Here is a 23,450-nt window from a genome sequence, read left to right as displayed (position 1 = left end):
CAGCAAATATAATTTCCTAATTCTACTGCTTCATCTATACGACATTTTGAATTAATTCCCCAGGACTTCGTTTCCTTTTCACATCAAGCAAATAGCTGTCTTTACCTCTAAACCAGAATCATGTCTCTGACTTCTCAACTGGGCAGTGAAAAGGTAGCTCCTCTCCGAGCAGCCTTCATTTCACATCGAGTTATCCACCAGCTGGATTGTCAAACAAGCACCTTTGTGTTTTCTATGTCCTTTGGAGGAATTCTTGGTCAGCATCTGTCCCACTGTTTTCTTTCTAAACACTTCTTAATGTGTTCTTTATTGATTCAGCAGCCGTGAAGTCTTAGCAATGAGAACTTATTATTTATTATGCTGACCAGTGTAATTTAACTATTTTATCTTCCAGTCCTTCACTTTACCATTTCTCATCCTTATTGTAAGCAATGTAGACTTTTTTTTATTGTGTCACCAGAGTGAGCTCCCAGGGGCTTTAGTCCATAATCAAGTTTGGAGATCACATATCTAATCCAGCGTAATAATTAGCATTAGGTTTGTACTTGGGTTAAAAAGTTTTGCTCTTCCTCACTACGAATGAAGCCTGTATTCCAGGAAATATTAACATTGTGATACAGCAGAAGCCATAAGCAGTAACATCACAAATATTGTCTTACTAGCTGTAACTCATGACTTAGGGCTTGATAGTAAAAACTGTTGAGCATCCAGAACTTTCTAAATAACAAAACCCGGTATCCATATGTATATATATATAACTTTTAAACTGGGCTCTTCGCATCTTGATGATGAGGCTTTACAAATCTTTTCAAGTAAAGCGCAATTGAAAGCGGCTGGTTGCAGTTGATTTAATAAAAATCAACCTGTCCCTTGGAGTAATTATTTGCAAGTTACCGCAAAAACAGTGACATGGGTTTTGCATGAAAACATGCACTTAATTTGTAAGTACCTTGCTTAATGTTTTACGTTACAGCAACCAGCTCTGACCTGGATGCTAAAACGAAGCTCAGATGCGGGTGGCAGCTCAGTAAACATAAGCAAGCTCAGGAAGAGATTTACTGTTTACATTTGGTTTCATTAAGGTTCTTCCCTCTGCCAGTCACTCCCAGGGGATGACAAGCGCTGCTTCCCAAGCACTGCTTCCCTGGAGCGCGGCGCACACGCCGGCCAACACCGAGTGGAGGACCTGCTTCTTCCCACTAATGGGCTGGAACCGGCCGAGGGATTTTCCTTGGCGCGCCTGCGCGCCAGCGGCCACGCTTTGGCGGGCCCTGGAACGCGGTCCGGGCAGTGCGGGAGCGGCGGCTCTGTCGCGCCCCGAGCCACCGCCGGGCTCCCGGGGGAGCAGGATTTGGGCAGCTGGGCTGGGAAAGCCAGGCGGGCAGGGACGGCACGTCCCGCGGAACCCCACGGAAGAGCTCCCGGGAGCGCCCGCAGGGAAAGGCGGCGCTCCCCGGCACCGCTTCCCCCTCCCTCCCCCAGGATCCCGCGCTCCCGGCGCGCGCCCGCCCGCCTCCCGCCGGAGCCGCTCCGGGTTGGCTGCCGGGCCGCCCAACCCGGGCTCTTTTGGGACGGCCCATCAGCCGCGCGGGGGGGGAATTGGCGGAGCGCCGGTGCCCGAACGAGCTCACTCCGGGGCCGGAGCTGGCGGCTCCCCCCGCAGGGAATGGTTGGCCCCCATCACGTGGGGGCTGTGGCGGTGCGGCGCCGGCGCGCGACTCACGTGCTGCGGGCGGTCATGGCCGCGCTGCTGAGCTCCGCCGGGTGCCTTCGGGCGCTGCGCCCGCGACTCCCAGCGCTGCTCCCGGCCCCGCTCCTGCCGCTCCGCCGCCCGCCCGCCACCCGCCCGCCGGGCCCCGACAGGTGAGACCCCGCGCCGCCCGGCGGGGCCGGCGGAGGCAGCGCCCCGCACGCCAAGGACACTGCCGGCCGTGCCGCCGGGCCCTGCGGCGCCGCTCGCAGGGACTGCCCCGGGGGCTCCGCGGCACCACCCGGCCCGGCGGCCTCGCCGGCGTGTGCGCGGCCTCGGGCTGAGCGCGGGGCAAAGGTCATGCCGTGGCCCCGCTTCCCACCGGCTGGGTCGCCAGGCCGGACCGCGCCTCCCGCCACCGCATCCTGCTGGGCTCGGAGCGAAGCAGAGCCCCGAGCGCCCGGGGATGCGGCTGTGGTGGGACACACAGTCCGGAGGGGGAGTGGAGGAGGAGGGGGAGACCAGAGGGTGGAGTGGAGTTACCATCCCTGGAGGTGTTCGGGAAACGACTGGACGTGACACTTTGTGCTCTGGTCTAGTTGACATGGTGATGATCGGTCGCAGGTTGGACTCGATGATCTTGGAGGTCTTTTCCAGTTTAAATGACTGTGATTGACTGTGGGTAACTGCAGAGTTGGAATCTGGGCTTCCTCCCCGTGCCCTCTGACTCTCTTATCAGGAGGAACGTTGTAATTCGTTTGCCGTGGTTCCCTCTCCCATCGCGAAGGTAGGGTGGGAAAACTCAGCCTGCCCCGCCTGTGTACATCCGGACTGCGGTTTTGACCACATTAATATGTGATTGGTGCCCTACAGGAAGCCTGGAGACACAACTGTTCATTAACACAACTACAGACACGCAGTGCTTTGTGAGCTGGTAAAATAACTTAGTGCTGCCAAAGGGAGAAAGTTGCTCTGTCCTGACTTTCTTGTGCTGTGTTACAGTTCTGCTGCTCCCTCTAAGTCGATGTAACTTAACTGTTCTGGTTTTCTGCCAAGACTTTTCTGCTATTCTAGATAGATAGATAGGTTCAGCAGACGACTTGGTGAGTTCTAGCACTGGTTCAGAAGGAGGGATGGGAACAGACAAGAGTGAGCATTGGAAACTCCTAAGGGAAGTCTCACCTCCAAAATAAAGTTGTTGCTACCTGCGCTAGGTTTAGTACTTATCAGTCTTACTCTGGGGCTGTTTTTATTTGGTAGCCTGATGAAAATCTTATGTAAAAAAGAATAGTTTTCTGCTGCCTTTAGTCACTGAAGTGTATCACATGCTATCAAATGTTATAGTTGGTGTGAAGGATGGAGTAGAGTGGTTCAGGAAGGGCCAGGAAACTGGGAGGATGTCTGCTCAACAGTTGGCAACAGAACCACACATTTAGTTGTCTGCAAATCATGAATAAACCTTTCTACTTTCTAGTAATTAAATTATGTTTGCCTCAGTGTGAAGCTTAATTCCCTAAATTAATTTGTTGCAAGAAGTGCTTTTCACTGAAATTCACATATGACTGATGAAGGACTAAGTGCTGTTTTTCTCTAGTTTTTTTTCCATTTTTTCCATTTCTGAAAAAACTTCAAAATGCTTTCTGCAATGATATTTTGGCTCTAACAGCTGGGTTTTGGTTTTCTGGCTGTTCCCCCCCCCCCCCAATGCTTTTTTCTTGTAGCAAGAAACTTTTTGTGCATTCCTTCTGTCCAGTAATTTCATTCCTAAAATAAGATTTCACCTAAAATCTTTGTCTCATTGTCACGTTATGGGATGGGCTAGAGCACAACTGATGCTCTAGACCACAAACTGTAAAGCAAAAGTAACGCTTATGAACTGAAATTGCGTGTATTAAGTATATGATCTCATTTCGCTTTTTTTACCTTAAGTAACTATTCATTGTTGTTTCTTTTTCTACTCAAGCCTTAATTTCTGCAAATGGACTTCCTTTGAAGAATTAGAATGACACATGGACTACGCTTAAGCTTACTATACCTGCTGTTTAGGTCTCAAGATTTTGAGAGTGAAACACATGTGGTCCACTGCAGTAAATTCCAGAGACTTCATAAAGTTCTAATTGGAATAGTAAGGGTACACACACATGTTTTAAGATTAAATAAATAAAAAGGAATGATTAGCATTTTGCAAGAGGACTGTATATATATGTTTGCATATGCTTGATATAGTTGCTTTAGCATTGAACGTAATGAAGTCAGTTCAGAGGTGAGTCTGTGACTCTGATAACAATAAAAGTTGCAGAAAAATTGCAGATCTGTTGACTGGGCTAAAGATGTGAAGGAGCAACTGTCACATTCAAGCTGAGGTTTTATCAAAGCATTGTTACTGCTCTGGTTTTTAATCTAAACTTCTGCAAATGGGTTAGGATAGCAGGTGGATAACCAGTTGCATTGGGTACTTGAGAAGTGTTTCATAGCAATTCAGATCTAAGGCAGATTTTTCACTTGACCACCTCTAGTCTGGAATGTGAAATATACTGAGCTATATGTTGTAACTCTCATGCCATGCAATTTTATTAAGATAAACTGTGACAAACCAATGCAACAAACTTCAGAGTTGCAGCAGCAAACTTCAGCACTGTGCTGATTTATGTGATACAAACTGTTTACTGGAACTTTGTTCACAGAAGTGAGGAGTGCCTAAATTTGTTGCTGGAGTCTGACTGTCAAGAATGTAACAAACCTGCTCCATTGGCGAGTGTTTAGAGTAGATTGTGCATTAACATCAGAATGTCTTGGGGGACCTTCTTCTACATAATGTAGGTGATTATGTTATGGTTTGATGTTACAGCTTGCTGCTGTGGGAAAGTTAGTGCTTGGAGAAGGGGTATTGGCTTCAATTCTTTCCACACTGACCACCTTCCTGTTGCTGGCCAGCTTGTCTGGCTCTAAATCAGGGAAGGAGAACAGTTAGGCTCCTAAAGCATAGATCATGAAAGTATAGTTTTCATGATAGGAGGAAAATCAAGGAGAATCAATACAATAACAAAAAGAAGTCAAGCCACCAAACCTGCTCCAGCATGGGCTCCTCTCTGGAGCCCACAGGTCCTGCCAGAGTCTGCTGCTCCTGCATGAGCTTTTCTCTGTGTCATCTGTTTTCAGCACAAGTGCAAAACCCAGCCCCATACTTGGTACTTTAAAGAAAATTAGCTCCAACCCAGCCAAAACCAGTGCAGAAGGCACATGTGCTATGCTGTTCAAGTTGTCCTTGTAAAGACTCTTGCCTTTTGATATGTTGTGGTGTGTTTGAAGCATGTTGGTGAGATGGGAAAGAAAATATCCTTTTAAAAAAGGTCTTGTTTCAAATCAAGGAGTGGAGGGGGATTCGATTTGAGCTTAGAGTAACCATAAGTTAAAATCCCAAATGATTCATGGTTGAATGCATGGTACATTTAATTTTTTTTTTTTAATTAGCTGCAAACAAGTTGCTTTTGACTGTTTACTATCATACTCAGCAATCCATCACCACTGAACAAAAACGTAGAGCTGAATGTTTAATTACATTAGCAAAATGGCAGAATTAATGGTCTTTAAAAACACAGGAGACATACAGTAGATTCACTTTTGGTAATACTCTGTTGTAATGAAGTTTCACAGAGTTATTGTTGTAGTTGGTGTGTGTGTTTTAGTGATGGATATAAAATGCAGAGATACTTCCCAAGAAATCACAGACTTGTAAAGTTGGAAGAGACCTCCAAGATCAAGTCCAGCTGTTAACCTTATGCTGCTATCTTTACCACTAAACCATGTCCCCAAGTGCCACATGTTTTTGAACACTTCCAGGGATGGTGACCACCACTTCCTCAGGCAGCCTGTACCAATGCCTGACCACCTTTTCAGTGAAGGAATTTTTCCTAATATCCTCAGTGCAGTACACAGCAAAGTTTTTCTGTTTTACTTGTGATGAGCCACTTAGGCAAAATTTTTAGATATTCTCCAAGAAACTTGAGATTTATCAGTCTACATAAAGGAACTTTAATTTTTCTCTATTACAGGATTCCACTCTATCTCAATGAAACAGGTATACAGCAGCCTGAATATTGTGGCCTTTTTTTATAGGTGATCATAGCTAAGTCAGGGGAAATACTGTTTAACAGTCTTGTTAATTATGCTGGGATCTCAGGTGGTATATTTAGCCTTATGTTTAGGAAGTTTAACTAAGATGGGTCTGTAGTGCTTTTGTGTACACTAATGAATTTTAACTCTCTTAAGTTTACCATTATTCTACTTGGAGCATGGCTTTATTTTGAGAACTATTTCATACACCTTTTGCCTTGCAGATTCAGTACTTTTCTTAGAAAAAGCATAGCAACTACCTTATTGTGGTTCTGATAAAGGGAGGCAAATATCCATATGGTGACTTTGTAATTCTTTTTCAGATATTTGGAATTGGTCAAGTTTTACGGAAAGTAAACTTTCTGCTGCAAGGGAGAACACTGGCATCACCTACTTTTTGAGTTTTGAGAAAGATCGGATGTTTTTATTTGGGCTACTGTGGAAGATATGTTCCTTTAGGAAATTCAAGGCACTGCCTTTAGTCTGCTTTAAAAATGTGGAAAATATGTGAAGTATGTGAGTAGGCATTGGGATTCTCACTAAACACTTGGAAACAGAAAAATTTTACGAGCTGACTTCGTATAAATTTCTCTATGCACACTTCATCTGTGCATAAGTTTTTCTGTGAGTTTATCTTCAGCTATTTTCCCAATGTTATAAGCTAAATTGGAGGTGAAGAATTGCCACTTGTGTTGGGATTACAAATGCATGATTGCTTAACCTTTCCTGTGAAGGTGAGGTCTGCAGTTGCAGAGGCAAAGCTGAAGATGATGTAAAGACTCCGGTATCAGAAGGATACTTCTAATCCTGTGATTGTGGCAATAGGAGAGAGATCACTCTATAGAGCTTAGGATATCCTTTTGAGCTTCTCTTAGTTCTGAAGGATAGTAAAGAGAAATTACACATTTTGGGGAAAAATCAGATTGCTCATTGAAACTCCAGATCTGAAGTACATTGTGCAGCTTCATGCGCTTGCGAATATCATGTTTCACATAGAGAAAATCTTAAAATGCCATTTAAAGGTAATTGATGAAAGTAAATGCTAGCACTTGTTGCAGCCCTTGCAGAAGTATCATGCGTTCTGCTGTGTAGCACAGCATTTAATTCTGAACAAAGTTCATTAAAATAATTGAAAAACGGGGTTACATCATAAGACCATATAATCTAACATCTAGTACTGAGGCAGGATCAGAAATGTCAAGGTGATGTGTGATAGATTTTTTTCACCTTCCTAATCTCACTTTAATACTCCTACTTACAAGGTTTGACTGAAGTATCCTGTTCAAATATTTCATTAAAATTAATATTACAGCCATTAATATTAGCCATGTGGTGCTTAATGGATTAGGTCCAGTTGCTTCTCTTTTGGAGAGTGGGATGGGATAGATGAGTCCTTTGAGTCTTTTAAACTTGGGGATTTTTTTATGGAGAAAACACATCATGACAAGCTGATCATTATCTGCATTTAATCTACGTTTGTTTTTTAAGATTTGAGAAACTGAAGTTGTCTTTTTTTGCTGCATAATGTTTCATGTTTAGCGGTGGATCGTTTTCAGTATTTTTTGGCTGCACTGTTGCAAACTCCATCTTAAGTTTCTGCATTTGTATTTTGTCCAAAACATACAACTTTTTGTGGTCTGTATTGAGTTTCCTTTTCGTTGATTTCAGACCATTACATCAAGTAATCGAGATTACTGAAGTCTGAGGCTCTCCTTCTTGGAGTTTGCCACCATTACAGTGTCATCCACAAATTTGAAAAGTTTGTTAACTTTTCTATCATCCAAATTGTTACTGAAGCGATTGAATGGTCATAGATTGTACCAGTCTTTTCCTAGCTGAGTCAGGAGATAGCTTCATTTAGACTCCCACACAATATTTCAAATTTTGCAACAAACCACATTTTAATTTTGTATATATATTTAAATTTTTTGTTTAGACAGCTACTGTACCCATATTTTGTAACTAGAAGTACATTGTATCTCCTTGGTTTGCTTATGAGGTTGTCAGGTGAGGTGTTGCCAAAAGCCTGTACATCAGTCTGTATTTTTTATTATGCTTCTGTTTTTCCCACAACTTCCGTAAATTTTTCAAGGTAATTCCAAAGGACTGGAGTTTGAGTAAGGTCTGTTAATGTGTCTTTAGTGTAATTTATCTTAAATGTTTTCAGAAATTACTTAAGTCATTCTTCCTTATTCTCACCTACACCCCATCTCCTTGTTAAATTAGTAATGATATGATAGTTAAAATTTACATGAAATGGTTGCAATTAACATTTCTTGAAAGCTGAACAATGTATGATCTGGAATTTTTTTCCCTTTGAAGAAGTATATATAATTTCTAAAATTATCTTTCTTACATTTAGAAGCCTTTCTTACTGCACTTTTAGGTGACTTCCTGACTGGAAAGGTTAACATGACCTTGATTTTTATCCTTGCTTTTTTTCTATTCCCCTTAATCATGTGCTGTTTTTCAACTTCTAAAAATCAGAGATTCCTGATGCATGGATAAGTGCCTTGTTTTGTTAACTTGTTCTGTTTCATGGGGAAGTTGTGCCATTAGTATAAATTTTCAGTATATCATCTACTGCGTTCTTCTGTCCTTCACTTGGTTGCCTGAAATCAAACTGATATTACGTCCCTTAATTTGTTAAGTTTGCATCTTTTTTGGAAGCTGACTTTCTGGTCTGCTCAATCTTTCATCTTATTCAATAGTGACCTCTTAGGGTTTTTTTTTCATCTTAAGTTTTGTGTTCTTAGTTGATTTGTAGTGCTAAGTACCAGATTGAATACAGTAGATCCCTGCAGCTTCATCCAGCTTTTGAAGCCACAGTTATTTTTAACAAAGTCTTACTATGGGATTGGCTTAACATTACACAGTGCCTTAAATAGTGCTAAAAGTGTAATTTATTCAGATGCTGAAGGCCTCCATATGGTGAGGTGTACCTGAGCGTTACACTAAACTATCAATATTTCAGATTGATAATTGTAATTTAGGTGAATGCTAGTGAAAGTTCCTGAGGTTGTTTTATACTCTCATACTGTTTTCATCTGTCTGTCTCAGACTAAAACTTGGACTCCTATGTTGCCATTCCTTAAAATGTCTTCAATTAGTATAAATTAAGAGAAGCACCAGTAGCATATTTGATAATATTGGGGTACGTGTTTGTGTGTAAATAGAAATACCCAATTCTGCTCATCTTTCAGAAGGTTGAGTGTATAAAAATAACACTTCATATAAGTAATATTTTACAGTGTGCAACTGTAGCCATAGATATACTATAATATTCTAAACTTCGGTTATAAATAGCATCATACTAAATGTTAAGCAGGAGAGTTTAGTTACAAATGAAACTTTAGAGTCCTCTCATGCTGCTAACCAGCATATGTTGAGCATGCACATATTGTATTTATTGTTATACTTAATCTGATGGAGCTGTGCAAGTGCTTTAAGATATTTGTGAGTTGACCGTGGAGAATCTTACAAAGCACAGGACTTAAAAACCATACATAACAATTTGTTTATGGTTACAAGTGTGCTACATGTCATAAGATATAGTTTAATAATTTGAAAAATACTATAAAACAATAGTAGGTTTTTATAGAAAAAGACATTGCAATTTTAATCTGAAGCTCAAGCGTTTTGTCCACTTGTGCTTAGATTGTTCATGGAAATCGAAGTATAAATTTCTGTATTACAAAGACAGTAAGCCCTCTGTTGATGCTGGCTTCCTAAGCATTTTTTCCAACCTTTCCGGAGTATTCTGAAAAGCTTTCAAGTAGCTTTTTAATGGGTACATAAGAGTAGATGATACCATTTTGTTTTTTATCTATATCTTTAAGAAAAAACAAAGAACTTGCAATCATTGCAGTTTCATTCTTATAGCAATCTGCTGGCTAGCTAAAAGTTGAGTATTGCTGTTTATGTGTTATTAAAGAGTTATTTAAGTTATAGACATCTCATTTGGTTGTTAAACCCAAGAGGAGTTAAAATTTACTATCTTACTGTTATTTTTACCTTGTACTGCTGAATTTTATTCTAGTTAGTCTAATGATTTCTGTTTTATGGAAAGTACCCTGTGTCTCGTTACATGATGCAGGAGAAGGAGAAGAGGAGAAGGAAGGAAAGAAAATTACACCCTTGGGAATACTATTAGGGAGAGATGGCATTAACTGGTAACAATAAAAAAAAGTTTGATGGTGTTAATCTGTCAAGCTGTTTACCACCAGAAGTGCTGTTTCAGTTTTGGTGTCCCTCCCCCCTTTTTTTTTTTATTCTTTCGATTTTCTCTGATTTTAAGCACCTATTCCTTCTCAATTTCTTTTTTTTCTGGATAATTCTGGTGGGGTTTGGACATCACGAGCTGTTCCTGCTCTAACCTGATGGAACAGTAATTTAATTTTTTGTAAAAGTGGATGAATTGCTGTTGTACCAAATTAGTGAGTTAAATAAGCTTACAGAGGGATCTGACTAAAATGAGAGCTAGCCCAAAGGAATCAGTAGGAACTTATATCTAGAAGGAGCTAAAACGGACTGAAGGAGGGGATTTGTCCTTTTTTGGCAGTCTTTTTTCCCTTCTTCCATTCTTTCTTCCTTATCCTTTCCCTAGTGAAATACTATGCAGATAATTTGCTGATCTCTGGAATATTCTTCAGGAGGAAACTTGGGGAGATTGAGCAATGTAAAAAAATGGCATGCTTGAAAAGGGTAATGCCAAATAATAGTGATGTTCCTCATTATTAAAGGTTATTTTGAAATACCTTCAGAAATGAAATATCATCTAATAAACTGTTTTCATGGCTCCATTAGGAAAGAGATTCTGCTTCAGGCTACTTATAGAACTTAGGGCCTGCTCAGTTATCAAGTCAAGATTTCAAAGAGCAAAGAAAAAATTGTGTTTGGGCTACTTCCTGCTCACAAGAGGCAACCACGTGGTAAAACAGCAGTCTGTTTTTTCTACCCCAGTGATGATTTTTCTGCCATTTAGCAGTTTGCTGCCAATGCTTCTGAAACACTGACTTGCCACCAGCAAGCTTTTTCCCCTCCACTGGACTTCCTCTCCTCTGGTCCTAAATGAGCACTGGTTGATGAGAAACAACCAGCAGATACACCTGTGAAAAAGCTTTAGGTGTGGAAGATTGTTTTGTAGAGAATGCCAGCACTCCTGACTTTTAGGCTGCCATTTCAACAAAATGTGCACCTGTTACTGCATAGCACTCCTGGAGCATCTGCAACAGCAGGGAGTACAACTATTTTTTTTTTAAATTAGTCTAGAGAGCTTACAGAAATTTAGCTGAAAAGCTATCTAGAGAGCCAGAGATGAGAGAGGGCAATTTCAGAAGCTGCTGAATCTTTTTGCCACCCAGCAAGTATTACTTTCTTTGTATGGGATTCTGGAGGAGGATAGTCTGGTTTATTTTATGCAGCTGTAAGGACAACTGAGAACAGACTTCCAAAATGCTTGTGAGAAATGATAATTTCACCTGCACAAGCTGTTCACAATCTTGCTGTGGCACAAATACCATTTTTGTATTCTTATGTACATCAACTTATTCTCAAAAAAAAAGGCAAGCTTGCTTTGCTTTGCTAGAAATAATAACGCTTTCTCATTATGCTTATTGTTGTCTTAGTTTATTTTGAGAAAATAAATATTTGAACAAATCCAGTGTTGATGTTTGGTTTACATGGCAGAATGAAAGGATGCTTCATGCTGGCTATTGTAAATTCGACAGGATGGAGAATGATCCTATTATTCTTTAAGCTATTGTCTAAAATACTGACCTCTGCATTAGTTTTTGTGTATTTGAATTGAAAAGAAAGATGCAATTTGCTACTTTGATTTGCTGTGTTCTGGAAGATCTGTCTGTGACTGTTCTTGAAGTGATTTTCAAAAGTGTGAGAGCTTTTGTGAGAAGCTGTAACGGGAAAATAAGATTTTTATAGCACTTGGATGACTTAAAAATTTTAATTTTTGTAGGAGTAGTATTTGAACCATTTAATTAACGAGGTGAATCTAACTGCAAATCTCAGAGAAACAGTTGTCACTGTGAGAAAATGTACATGACTATATCTTAAGTAGAAAGACACTGAAACGAATCACCTATATTTCTTTGTTTATATCAATATGGAATGTTTTTGAGACACTGTTCAGTAGCAAGAAGTGTGTTATCTTCTTGACGCTGTGTGACTGGCGTAGTTGCAAAATGACTCACAGAAGTGTAATGTCTGTTTTTGTGTTTGTTTTTATTTAAGCAGAAATATTGTGAACCAAATAAGGTTCTTTACACTTGCACATCAAGAGGAAGGAAGTGTTAAAGAAGAACCAGTTTCAGAAATTCGAACCAGACCAACCTATCAGTTTGACTGGGCATTAAATAGAGTGGATAACTCTGTCAGAAAAACTGGCCGCATTCCTAAATCTCTTCTACTAAAAATCTTCCAGGAAATAAGCAAAGCAGGTAAGTTTAAAGCTGCTGTATAATGACTCAGCAAACCAAGGAAATGAACTGAAGGAGTTCTAATTTATTTTTTGTCTTCAAGCGTTGTTTAATCTGCTGCATATGTTGATGGACAGTCTTTAAATACTTTAGAGATGTATTTGGCTTTGAATGCATGTTTGCTTTTCCAAGATTTTTTTTCTTTTGTAAAAATGCAGTGTACTTTTAATAAATGTTAACATATTGCTTGCTTATTGTGGATTTTTTTATCTGGTAATGTTGCATCTTCCTCATATAACTGTACTGTGCTCTCTGAAGAGCGATCATATCTATCTGGTTTACACAGTATATTTTTAAAGTTACTGTAGTGAACTATGCTGTCCTTAACACATTATGTGTTTTAAAACGGAACTATGGCAGGGAAATATGTAGGTGATCCCCAAGTTTCCACATTACCAGGTCACTGTGGTTATTCATGACAAGAAAGCTTTATTTTTTTTAATTAAACAAAAACAGGTAGCTGAGGCATTGTTCATTCTGACAGATTCCAAACCTCTTTGGCTAAAGTAGCCAGACCACATTAGTATTTTGCAAACCAGCTGGCACAATTGATGAGGTTTGGTACCAGTTAGGGTGAGTCAATGGAGATACTTGCTGAACATACTCACTAAGTACTACTGTCAATATTTATCAATGACAGCATGTATTTTTTTTTAAGTTTAAACTTTGCTGTGTATTGCTCTGGACTGTAATGGCTTGTATAGCTGGGATTGTGCTTTTAAAAGCTTTGCATTTCACTGTTTAAAGGCAGAGTCTTTAATTCACACTCTTTCTGTTGAACTTTTTAGTTTTTCTTTTTGCGTGTGATATCCTTTCTGATCTTGACTGCTTTGGTTTTTTAGATATAAACTTTTAAGTTTTGCTTCTGGGTTTGCAAGAATTTTATGTCTCTAAACTTCTCTGCAAATAGTTCTTCATGAACCTTGACTCGTTACACAGTTTTTAGGAAGTCATATTAACAGAAACATTAATTGTTCATAGTGGTTTCCTTTGGCTTTTTAACGGTATTTAAAAATAGAAGCATAGAACCTCACAAGAGATTTAACTAGGATGCTGTTAGAATAAATGGCAAATATTTCCATATGAAAATTTAGTCCTTTTTTATGAACAATAATGAAACTAATTTAGCAGAAGTGTGGGAGGTTAGTGTTGATTTCTGCCTGTGTTTGTATTGTTCTTCCATTTCTAATTACAACTCAAAAAATGCCTAAAGAAGGTGCTTGCAGTGAATCTTTTGTCCTGCGTCTTTCCATACGCATACTGGCAAACCTTTTCTGTCTTCTTTTGTCTTCAAGGTACTCAGTCACTAGTTGTAACATTGGCATTATGAAACTGGAGATGTGTTGGCATTTTCGTTGCAGGAAGTAATTGTATGCAGGGATTTAAAAGTTAGTCAAGTACGACTTGGTGATCATACTTTACAGTGTGCTGCTTTCTAAAGAAACTCTCATTTTTATTAGAAATTGCTGGGTTTAGATATAAAGATGTGATTACAAAAAAAATGTGTCTCCAGCTTATTGAGTAAACTGTGATAGATTCTGAGGTTCTGCCTAATTTGCCTCAAAAGCAGTAGTGAAGTCCAAGAAAGAGATGAGGTTATAGTTACTTTTTCAGCATCTGGTACTAGTGCAGGAGTCAGAAAAGGTGCATAATCTTGCATTTTCCTTGACTATTCTCTAGATGTAAATGATCTCATTTATTTTATATTGAGCATGCACAGAAGTGGAAATGGAGGTTTATATTTACTCCGACTACCAGTTTTGGAATAGTATTGAATTGGTCTGAAGTATTTTGACAGTTTAGAAATTTATGAGAAAGTTACACCCCTGTTAGGATGAAACAATCTAAGGATCCTGAGTTGGGAAATTGGAAGTACTAGATAATCTGAGTTTAGGGCTTTGTGTTGTAGTTTTTAAAATTTCTGCTCAACTGAGCTCATTATTGTACTAAATGACATGTTTTATCACAAATCTTTTTCTTGATAGTGCACAGTAGTGTCATTGTTTAATCATTTGGGTATCCTGTTCAGTAAAAACCTTCAGTCTTGAGAAAATTGCGTTCTGTAGAAAAAGCTTAAATATTTCAGTAGGTCGGTCTCAAATCTTCTTTCTGATATTGAATGTATAGTTATTCATGAAGAAATTCGTGGTTTTGTTCCACTTGCAGGATCTCCAGGAAGTAACCAGACCCTGCTTTTGTTGCGAAGTTGTGGTGCTCTCTTACCAGAGGTGTCGTCACCTGAAAGAACAGAACTAGCCCATATGATATGGGACAAGATGAAAGAACTGGGTATGTTGGGTTTGTTAGTCCTGCTTGCAAAAACAGCAAGGACTTTTTCTGTAATGAAGACAATGTATTTTAATAGTGTTTAAATGTTAGGTTTTAACAAGTTAGGTTGTACTTATTACAGAATAAGCAGTAGATTTTATTATTCAGGTGAGTTTCTAATTCTGGAGGTTATACTGACATCTAGGGGTGTTAATAAAAAAATCTAAAGTTTTGGGTTTGTTTTTTTTTTTGGAAGATTGGACTTTTGCTTCATTTGCATTATTGTATTTCACTTTTCTGTTAGATGTTACCTTGATGATGGGCTGAGTATTCTTAGTGTTACCACGTATTTTATCAGATGATGTTTTTATTTTAAGCAAGTCATTTATCTATAGATAATGCATAGATAAATTGCTTTGTGATAGTAATGCTGAATCTGTGAAATAAATACAGATGTAGAGACTATGGGATAGCATGCACATGAGCATGGGCAGTGCTCTTGTTATGTTTTGTCCCTTTATAAACACATGTGCTGTTAAATAGATGTCTGATATTTGAAAGGTGAATAAAAGGAAGCAGTCTGATAAGTTCATACAGAGTAAAATTGGCATGAAATTAATTACCTGAGAAAGCTAAAAAAAACACGTTGAATTTAGAGAACCTACATTCACTGACTGTGGTTGAAACATTTCCTTAGGTGCTGTGTATGATACAAGCCATTACAATGCCTTACTTAAGGTCTACCTTCAGAATGAGCACAAATTTTCTCCGACAGAATTCTTGGCCAGAATGGAGGAAGCAAATGTGCAGCCCAATCGAGTAGGTACCCTTTTATAATATCTTCATTCTTAATAGTAGTATCCACTTATTGGTTGGAAATCATTAACTTCACCTTTTTGTTTTCTGTAGGTTACATACCAGAGGTTGATTGCTGCTTATTGCAATGAGGGTGACATTGAAGGAGCGAGGTATTCTTTTAGATTTATGTTTAAAGGGATTTCCACAAAATCTGTTTCTCATATTCCCTGCCAATAATGTTAAAACTCATTTCTGTGTAATTCATAGAAATTGAGCCAAGTGAAGAAGAGGTTTAAGTATATTTTAACCAAGCAATGCGGAGGAATTTCCTGGAGTCTGCTGAAATCTACACAAAGCAAAATAAAAATGAGTGGTACACTAGTGTGTTCAAGTTGTATTCACCTCGCTCAGAACTTGTTTTGTCATTTCTAAAGCCACTGTGAAAAAGTATGAGGCTATGAAGGCTTACTCCCTTTGTAAGAAAATGGCTACTGGGAAAGGCATTTGAGAACAAAGTGGGCTGAGGAGCAAACAGTAGTAATTCTGTCTGTTGTTGTTACACAGGGGTTGCTGGACATCTGTCTAACATTTTAATTTTAACAAGGTTAAGTTGCAACAGTGTAATTCTGGGGCGTGAGAAATGAGTAAAAGGAAGATAAAAATACAGGCAAGATAAAAAAAGATACCCTTCTGTCTGCGTATTTATAAGTGGCAAATACAAATACATATTAAAAAATTAAAATTACCTAATTATAAGCATATTGTGCAGCATCCCAAAATTTAATTGCTCAGTAACATCAGGATTTGGGGTTTTTTAATGAGTTTTTTTTAGTGCTTTTTTTTTTGTCCAGCAGAGCAGCAGTGTTTGTCTTTTCAAAACAAAAATACCCATTGATTGTCTTATATTTTGCAGTAAGATTCTTGGATTTATGAAGAACAAAGATCTTCCAATCACTGAGGCAGTATTCAGTAGCCTTGTGAAAGGTCATGCAAGAGCAGGGTAATGTTTAATACCTTTTTTTCTTTCGATTACTTTAGCTTTACTAAAATATAGAGTGATACTGTACAGAAAAATTACATGCTGCAGAATAGGGTGATGGTTTTGAATAATAATATATAGAAGACTGTCTCTTTATACATTTTTGAAGCAAAACAGAGCTATTTAACAAAGTAGTTTTTTTTCTTGTGTCTGAAAATCTTGAATTTCAAGATAAATTACTGTACTTTTGTAGTGTTTGAAAAAAAATTGCTGCACTTAGTTCTGAACTTTATCATCTATTAAAGTTAAAAGAGTATTTTAAGTAATACAATAATTAAAAGACTTTCACTTTCACCTTTTGGGATTTGCTTAGTTAAAATAAGTTTCTCTAAGCTTGTTGCAGTCTTTGTTTCCAGTTCTAATTAATTAAATGGGTAAATGTGGAAGTTGCAATAAATATTTTGATTAAATATACTGAGGGTCTTTCTTTGAATTCTTCTAGAGATATGAAGAGTGCAGAAAACATCCTTTCGGTGATGAGGATGGCTGGTGTTGAACCAGGTGCAGATACCTATTTATCACTGCTGAATGTCTATGCTGAAAAGGGTGATGCTGATAGCATCAAAAAGGTATGGCAAGTTCAAGTTTAAATACAACTTGTTTGATCTTTTGTTCAGTATATCTTTGGAATGCTTTCTATTCATGCAGGAGGAATAATAAAGAATTATTGCAGTAATTAACAATTTTATTTTTTTAATTGCATCTGAATAGCTGGTTAACTGAAAGCAAACTCATAATTTCTTTAAAATACTTGTCTTTTGATAGTGGTGCTTTATTCTGAGAAGATAGATTTGTCAGTGAATGATTTAAAATTTAGGGATTTTTTTAAAGACAAATAGTGCATGTGAGGTATTTATGTGTTTATTTATGAAAATAAAAACTAAACCTCCATTATTTTGTTTCCATTGAGCCATTCTTTGGCTGCCATTGAAGCCACAGGATCTTTCTGGTAAAAAATAATTTTTTTTGAGAGATCATACCAACAACTTAGGTATTAATAACATGAGGCCGCTTTGCAGCCCTTTATGTAACTGCAAGCTGATTTTTTTCAAGTATTCTCTCTTACATTTTTTAAATCAAAGAAATATTGGGAAAAAAATGAGAAAAGAAAATAGGTTTGATCTTAATTAGTAGTATCACGAGTTTAATAAGTAGTATCAGATGTAGAGGACCAAATCAAGGAAGAGGATGTGGGAAACATAATTTTTATTCTGTGAGTTAAAAATTAAACAAATCTTTATCAACCATCATTCTTTCAAAAAAGGTTTGACTAGTTATTCTTCCCTTTACAAAGTAATTTCTTTTGAAAATCATCTCACAATGGGAATACCTGTGCTGTTTTCATATATTATTAGATATTAGAGAGAAACTATCTATTATATCCCTTTTAGCTGTCCCTCTTTCTTTTTACAGTCTAAAGGTGTTTGGGACTCTCTCAGTACTTCTTGGGTATTCTTTCTTTCTCTCTTTATACTATGTTCTGCTTATCTAAACCTGTATTTTTTTAAAAAAAGAAAAAACACAGCTTTTTGTTTGGTTGGTTTCTTTATTTAATTTTATTTTTATTCTTAAATGTGTTGTTTGGAGTCACTTTGGAGTTGACTGAAGTAAAGTTTACTTTGGTTTACAGACTCTAGAAGAGGTTGAGAAGACTGAAGGGTACCTTATGGATAGAATTTTGATGCAGGTGATTTTTAGCCTTGCCAAAGCTGGATATCCACAGTACATCGAGGATATTAAACAACGCATCAAATTTGAAAGGGAATTAATTCCAGGTATGTCCTTGGTTCCTGTAACAGGCTGGAGGGGGAAAGCTGTTTTTCTTTTTTTTTTGTTCAAAAATAGGTAATTTTGCACTTTTCTCTTGAATACTGAGGCAAAAAAATATTTTTTCTGTTAGTTTGTGGATTCTTTTCTGCTGTTTAAGATTACGTTTTATAAAATTTAAATATAAACCAGCAGTAGTCATTTGCACATAAAAATTAATCTATGGATTTTTTTAAATTTCTAAAATTCATTAGGATTTTATAGGAAAGCAGCAAGTGTGGAGTCCTTTCTTCAACCACCACTGTTAAAATTCCTGTTGTGAGAGCTCTTTGTGACTGACACAAAAAAGGGATACTAAATACTGAATATAGTTTTTTATTATCTACATTGGAAATCACTTTTCTATCACAGTATGTGTGATCTGATTGATAACTGTTAATTATAGTTCATCCATTTTCTTTTTTTTTTTTTTACGTGTCTAGAAATGTGTTTCTCTTACTTAGTTTCTTTCTGTCATGCTGCAGTGGTGATACTTCTGTACTTTTCGTTATAGTCTTCTAATGAGAAAGGTGAATTTAATTAACAAACCGAAGAATTCTGGAAAATGTAGTCTCAAATTTGATTGTTTAATCATTTTTAAAAGTATGTTAATGGTACTTGTCAAACATTTGCTTTACTAGCTTTCACTAATTTTAGTAGTTCGATGAGAAATTGTTATGTGCGCTTTTTAAATTTTGTTGTTCTGTTTTTCAATTGCTAGATGCAATGAACCTGTGTTTGACTCTGATAACTCATGGCTTTGAAGATATAAGCTTCAGTATTTTGAAGTCTTTTAGTCATTTATCACGTGATAATATGGACCAGGGTAGCTTCTTCTTGCAACATTGTGTAAATAGAGATATGGTAAGCAGAATAGTAATACTTTTTTTTTAATCTACTAATAACAGTGTATTTATTTAATTTAATGCAACTGTGAAGATTTTTTGCACAGTTCTTCAAGAGCAAAAGAATAATTTTATTATTTCATATCAACTTGCATAGTAAATTGATTTTTACGAGGGCATGTGCAATATCCATTTTCTAAACATTAGAAGAATCTGATGTTCTTAGCAATTTGAGAAATTGAAAAATATATGAAATAAAGTTTTGAAATTCTTTGCAGCCTGTGAAAAAGCTGAAGCAATTCTGTAATGAGTTAAAAGAAGCGAAAATGCACTCGGCACCATTACCGTTTATTTTGCGTTGTGCTTTGGAGACCAACAAATCAGGTACTCTGCTTATTTAGTTTATTTTACATATTTAGTTTATTCTACATATTCTTATGTAGACTACTTGGACACTGTTTAATTATTTTGTGAATGTTTTCAGCCTTGGCCATTGATGTGATGAAGATGATGAAAGCAGAAGGCTTGCCACTCAGACCTCACTATTTCTGGCCACTGCTAGTTCGGCATCAGAAAGAGAAGAATCTTAAAGGTGAGTTGTCTGATAAATGCTCCTGTAGCATTATTGCAAACCTAGTGCACAAATCTTTATTACAACACTTGCATGAGATTCATCAGACTCTTGAAATTAAACGAAGACTTTGCTGTGCCTGTCCTTGTTACAAACATTTTTTCCTTCAGAAAGACCTATTTCAAAACCTCTTTCTTAATCTTGATACAGTTCTACAAATTTCAAGTCTACCTTTGCACAGAAAGATGTGAGAGAGTGTTTAGTTATCTTTTTAACTCTTCACATTCTTTCTGCTTCCCACCAGTTCTTTTTGCTGCTTGTTACCTTTCAGAGTTTACTCTTCAAGAAACTGAAATACAAGTGAAGAATTTAAAAGAAAGGTTAGTTTATAGTAGCTCTCTTGGACTGCAAACCCAGTCCATTTTTCAAGCCAGCTTCTTATTATCTGCCTGCTAAACCAAACATGAGCTTCGTTACAATCATAAAAACTGCAGGAGAAAACTTCCATCGCTGAATGTGTGAGCCTGACCTGACAGCATACTGATTGAAGGACAAAAATGCTCAATCTTTGGGATTCTTAAGTAGGTTTAAGCATTTAGCATACTTTCCCCTGTTACACATGGGGATGTCTACAGGATATGAATAAGAATTGAACAAATATTAAATTTTAGAGTACAGTATCTAATTCTTTGGTTTGCGTTATTGGTAATTCAGAAAGAATGGTATTGTAAAAAGATGCTTTTAACAGAAGTACTTCCCCCTTGGGGAAACAAAAAACTGTCTTTTTCATCTTATCTCACAGTATAATGTGCTTTAGAATGAGATGCAGAGTTGTTAGTGTGACACTGGGTGACAAACAAAATGCACAAACAAAAAAAAAGTGCTTTTAGCAGACTCTTCATATCGCAATTTTATCTTAAATATACAGTCACATTCCAGTTTGGAAGAAATGCTGAAACAAGTATTCCCTAATTGTTTCTGGCTATAAAAATGTCTCAAGTCTTTTTCAAAAAGCCTTTGTGAAAACAATATTCAGTTTTTATTAACTCCTTAGGCTCTGTTCCTGCTAGACTACTTCCCAGGTTTATGTTCTCCCAGGTTTTCAAATCCTTGAAAGTTCTGTGATATTTTAAAAGTGTGGCAATGTCGTTTTAGTTGAGTCCTTTGTGACTTACTTGAAGTACAACGTTGCCAAAAATAAGTAAATTGAAATTGGTGTTATACTTCTCTGTGTGGATGCTGCCTACTGAAAAAATGTGCTTTCTGTTACTCCATGGTAAATTTCAACTCACTAACACAATTCTAAAAGACATTGGAAGTGTTTTTAGATTTAAACTTAGCTCCCAAAATTGAAGCAATATTTGAGTGTCAAGAGAAACTTAGGTTTTCTATTTCTTTTAGTCTTTGTCAAGATCAGAAGTTGCCTTAATTTGGACTCCTAGTGTAGATATCAACTATGCTTTGGGTAGTAGTTCCTGCTGGAAGTCATGTAAGCAAGTTAAGAAGAAAACTGATGAAGGAACCCTCAATTCTAGCATTTTTAGCCATTTTCTGTAGAGCCTTTTTTTTTTCTGTCTGCAAAGGCATTGCATACATATACTTCTGTATAGCTGTAAGATAATACTGTGGATTTGCAAACTCATTTTTGTATCCTGGTGCTTAGTGTCCAAGTTTATACTGTCAAGTGGAAGCATTACTGCTTTGTGCATACCTACACAAGTGATTTTTTGATTTTTAAAATACATAAGGTAAGAACATATCTAGTCAATTGCTTCTGTAGTGAAAGATCAGCGTAACTCTTCTTGCTCAACAGTGAAACAAGTTGTCTTCTTTCCCATGTGGAAGCTTGCATTCAGTTTTTTAAAGTTAATAATAAAAAAAAGAATGAGATCCAATATCTAAAAATAGAAGCAATACACTTGAAGAAAAGGAAATAGGGAAAAAAGAAGCCATCCACCCTGAAATTGTGTCATGGAAATAATAGACCAAGCAGTAATACTGCAGTGAGAACCTAAAGGTGACAGTACATAGTAAATTACAGAATGGTGCTTTCTAGCAGCAGTAATAGAGCTGAGTGAACAGAAGTATGGACACTGTATCACATCCCATACCACAAGTGAGGTAATAATTAATTTCTCAACAAAGAAGTAATGCCCAGCCTATTGTGTTTGATTTTGTGTCTTGCTATAGGTAAGGCTGGAAATGGAAAATAACTTTGAGGAAAAACTATTAAAAATCTGATAGGATGGAGACAGTGGACTAAATAATCATTAAAGAACACAGAGTATAAACAAAAACCTATTTAGAACTGCAGTGTACGAATGTCTGAATTGGTCACACATATGGTGTGACCCAAACAATTGTACAATCAGTAGCAATGTTTAATTACACACTTCTCTAACGTTTGTTATAGAAAAACCTGACACTCAATATCAAGTGAAATTCTGCAATTTCTATATTCTGGAATCATATTTGAACGAAAGTCAGCAATGAAGTGGTGGTTAAGAGGAATGAAACTAAACAGGGCCATTTTTACATGAACCTTAGAGAACCTAACTACCCTAAACAGCAAACAGTTCTTTTCAGTCATTTTGCCAGGCAAATAATTTCAGGTGGGGCATTTCCTTTATTGTGCATCCAAGTTAAAAAATACTTATTTCCTTAGTATTTATTAGACTTTTAGGAGTGGAAAGAGCTTGCAGGGTTTCAAAGATCAATATGTGGTGAATGTGAAACTGTTACTGGCACTGAAGGTGATCTCATATCAAGTTATGCATTAAGGAGGGCCTAGTGTAAATAAGCAGAAATATTTGACTTATGCTTGTTACTGAATATTTTATACCTCTCCTTCATCTTTGAATGATCATGTTATGTTTAAAGACAGTTTTTAAAAGTCAGTTGTGTATTTTACTTTTGGGTTCTACTAAACTATTGTTATATACAAACAGCACGGTTAGTGAATGGTAATTTACTTTGGAAAATAAGACTCTGCGTCCAGAGGGGAATAAGGATAGCAATTGCTCAAAGTAACTGCTTGAAATACTGTTTTATTGACAGATTTTTCTGGCAAAGAACATTCTGAGTGCATCTGAAATTACCAGCACAGCAAAAGTGTATGAAGCACTATGTTTTCCTGAATGTGACATCACTTTTCGAACTGGAGTTTTGGTTTTTTGTTTCTTTAGAAAAATGCTTAAAGCCAAATTTTACTGCCCTTGCACATGTAGGACTGTACATAACTGCCTTAGAAATTCCTCCTGTTCTTATGGGACTGCTTTAGGGAGAAGGCATGACTTAACTGTGAAAAATTTAGGAAATGAAAGGTGGACTAAAATGCAAGCCTCACTTTTCAGTTTTGGAAACATTGTGACAATCTCATAGCTCGTCTCTTCTATATTTGTTCTCCATTATACTGATTCGAGGTTGGAATCTGTTCTGTTGGGGTGTTTGAGTGCTTTCAGTATTGACAAAAAGAAGAACAGAAGTTTGGCTGTGTTTGGTTCCCTATTTCTGTCTTTCCACCTATTCATTTATTTGATTCTGTATACTCAGCTCCTGTGTCCTTTCATGCATCAGCTCAAGATCTCAAAAAATCTGTTCTTGATCAAGCAGGAGAGTTGACTGTGGGTTTTAGTCATGCCCAGTCTTCTGGATCAGTAGTCTCTGAAGTGGGGTGTGCAAGATAATCCATTGGACTGTTAGCAGGTTGTTAATAAATAAATATTTTATCCTTTTTTTATGTTCTATTTTTGTGTATGTTTTATAATGCCCATAATATAGCAGTACAGTGGTACATGTGTATAATTTCTAAATCAATATGCATGTA

General features: G+C 37.3%; 1 protein-coding gene across 2 annotated transcripts in view; it reads left to right on the top strand.

Moving 5' to 3' along the window:
- The first annotated feature begins 1,204 nt into the window (after positions 1 to 1,204).
- LRPPRC (leucine rich pentatricopeptide repeat containing) overlaps positions 1,205 to 23,450 on the top strand; it is an 87,436-nt gene continuing 65,190 nt past the window's right edge. The window contains exons 1-11 of one of the 2 annotated variants that reach the window (XM_064648379.1): positions 1,205 to 1,863; positions 12,053 to 12,258; positions 14,464 to 14,586; positions 15,263 to 15,384; positions 15,475 to 15,533; positions 16,277 to 16,363; positions 16,845 to 16,971; positions 18,033 to 18,177; positions 18,930 to 19,072; positions 19,332 to 19,437; positions 19,538 to 19,645. In XM_064648379.1, coding sequence (XP_064504449.1) covers positions 1,667 to 1,863; positions 12,053 to 12,258; positions 14,464 to 14,586; positions 15,263 to 15,384; positions 15,475 to 15,533; positions 16,277 to 16,363; positions 16,845 to 16,971; positions 18,033 to 18,177; positions 18,930 to 19,072; positions 19,332 to 19,437; positions 19,538 to 19,645 — 1,423 coding nt within the window. In that variant the 5' untranslated portion in view covers positions 1,205 to 1,666. The remainder of the gene's footprint in view (positions 1,864 to 12,052; positions 12,259 to 14,463; positions 14,587 to 15,262; positions 15,385 to 15,474; positions 15,534 to 16,276; positions 16,364 to 16,844; positions 16,972 to 18,032; positions 18,178 to 18,929; positions 19,073 to 19,331; positions 19,438 to 19,537; positions 19,646 to 23,450) is intronic. The other variant, XM_064648378.1, reaches the window with a different exon arrangement.

The sequence above is a fragment of the Pseudopipra pipra genome, chromosome 3 (assembly GCF_036250125.1).
Source record: "Pseudopipra pipra isolate bDixPip1 chromosome 3, bDixPip1.hap1, whole genome shotgun sequence".
Lineage (NCBI taxonomy): Eukaryota > Metazoa > Chordata > Aves > Passeriformes > Pipridae > Pseudopipra > Pseudopipra pipra.
This window is presented reverse-complemented; position numbering and strand designations above follow the sequence as displayed.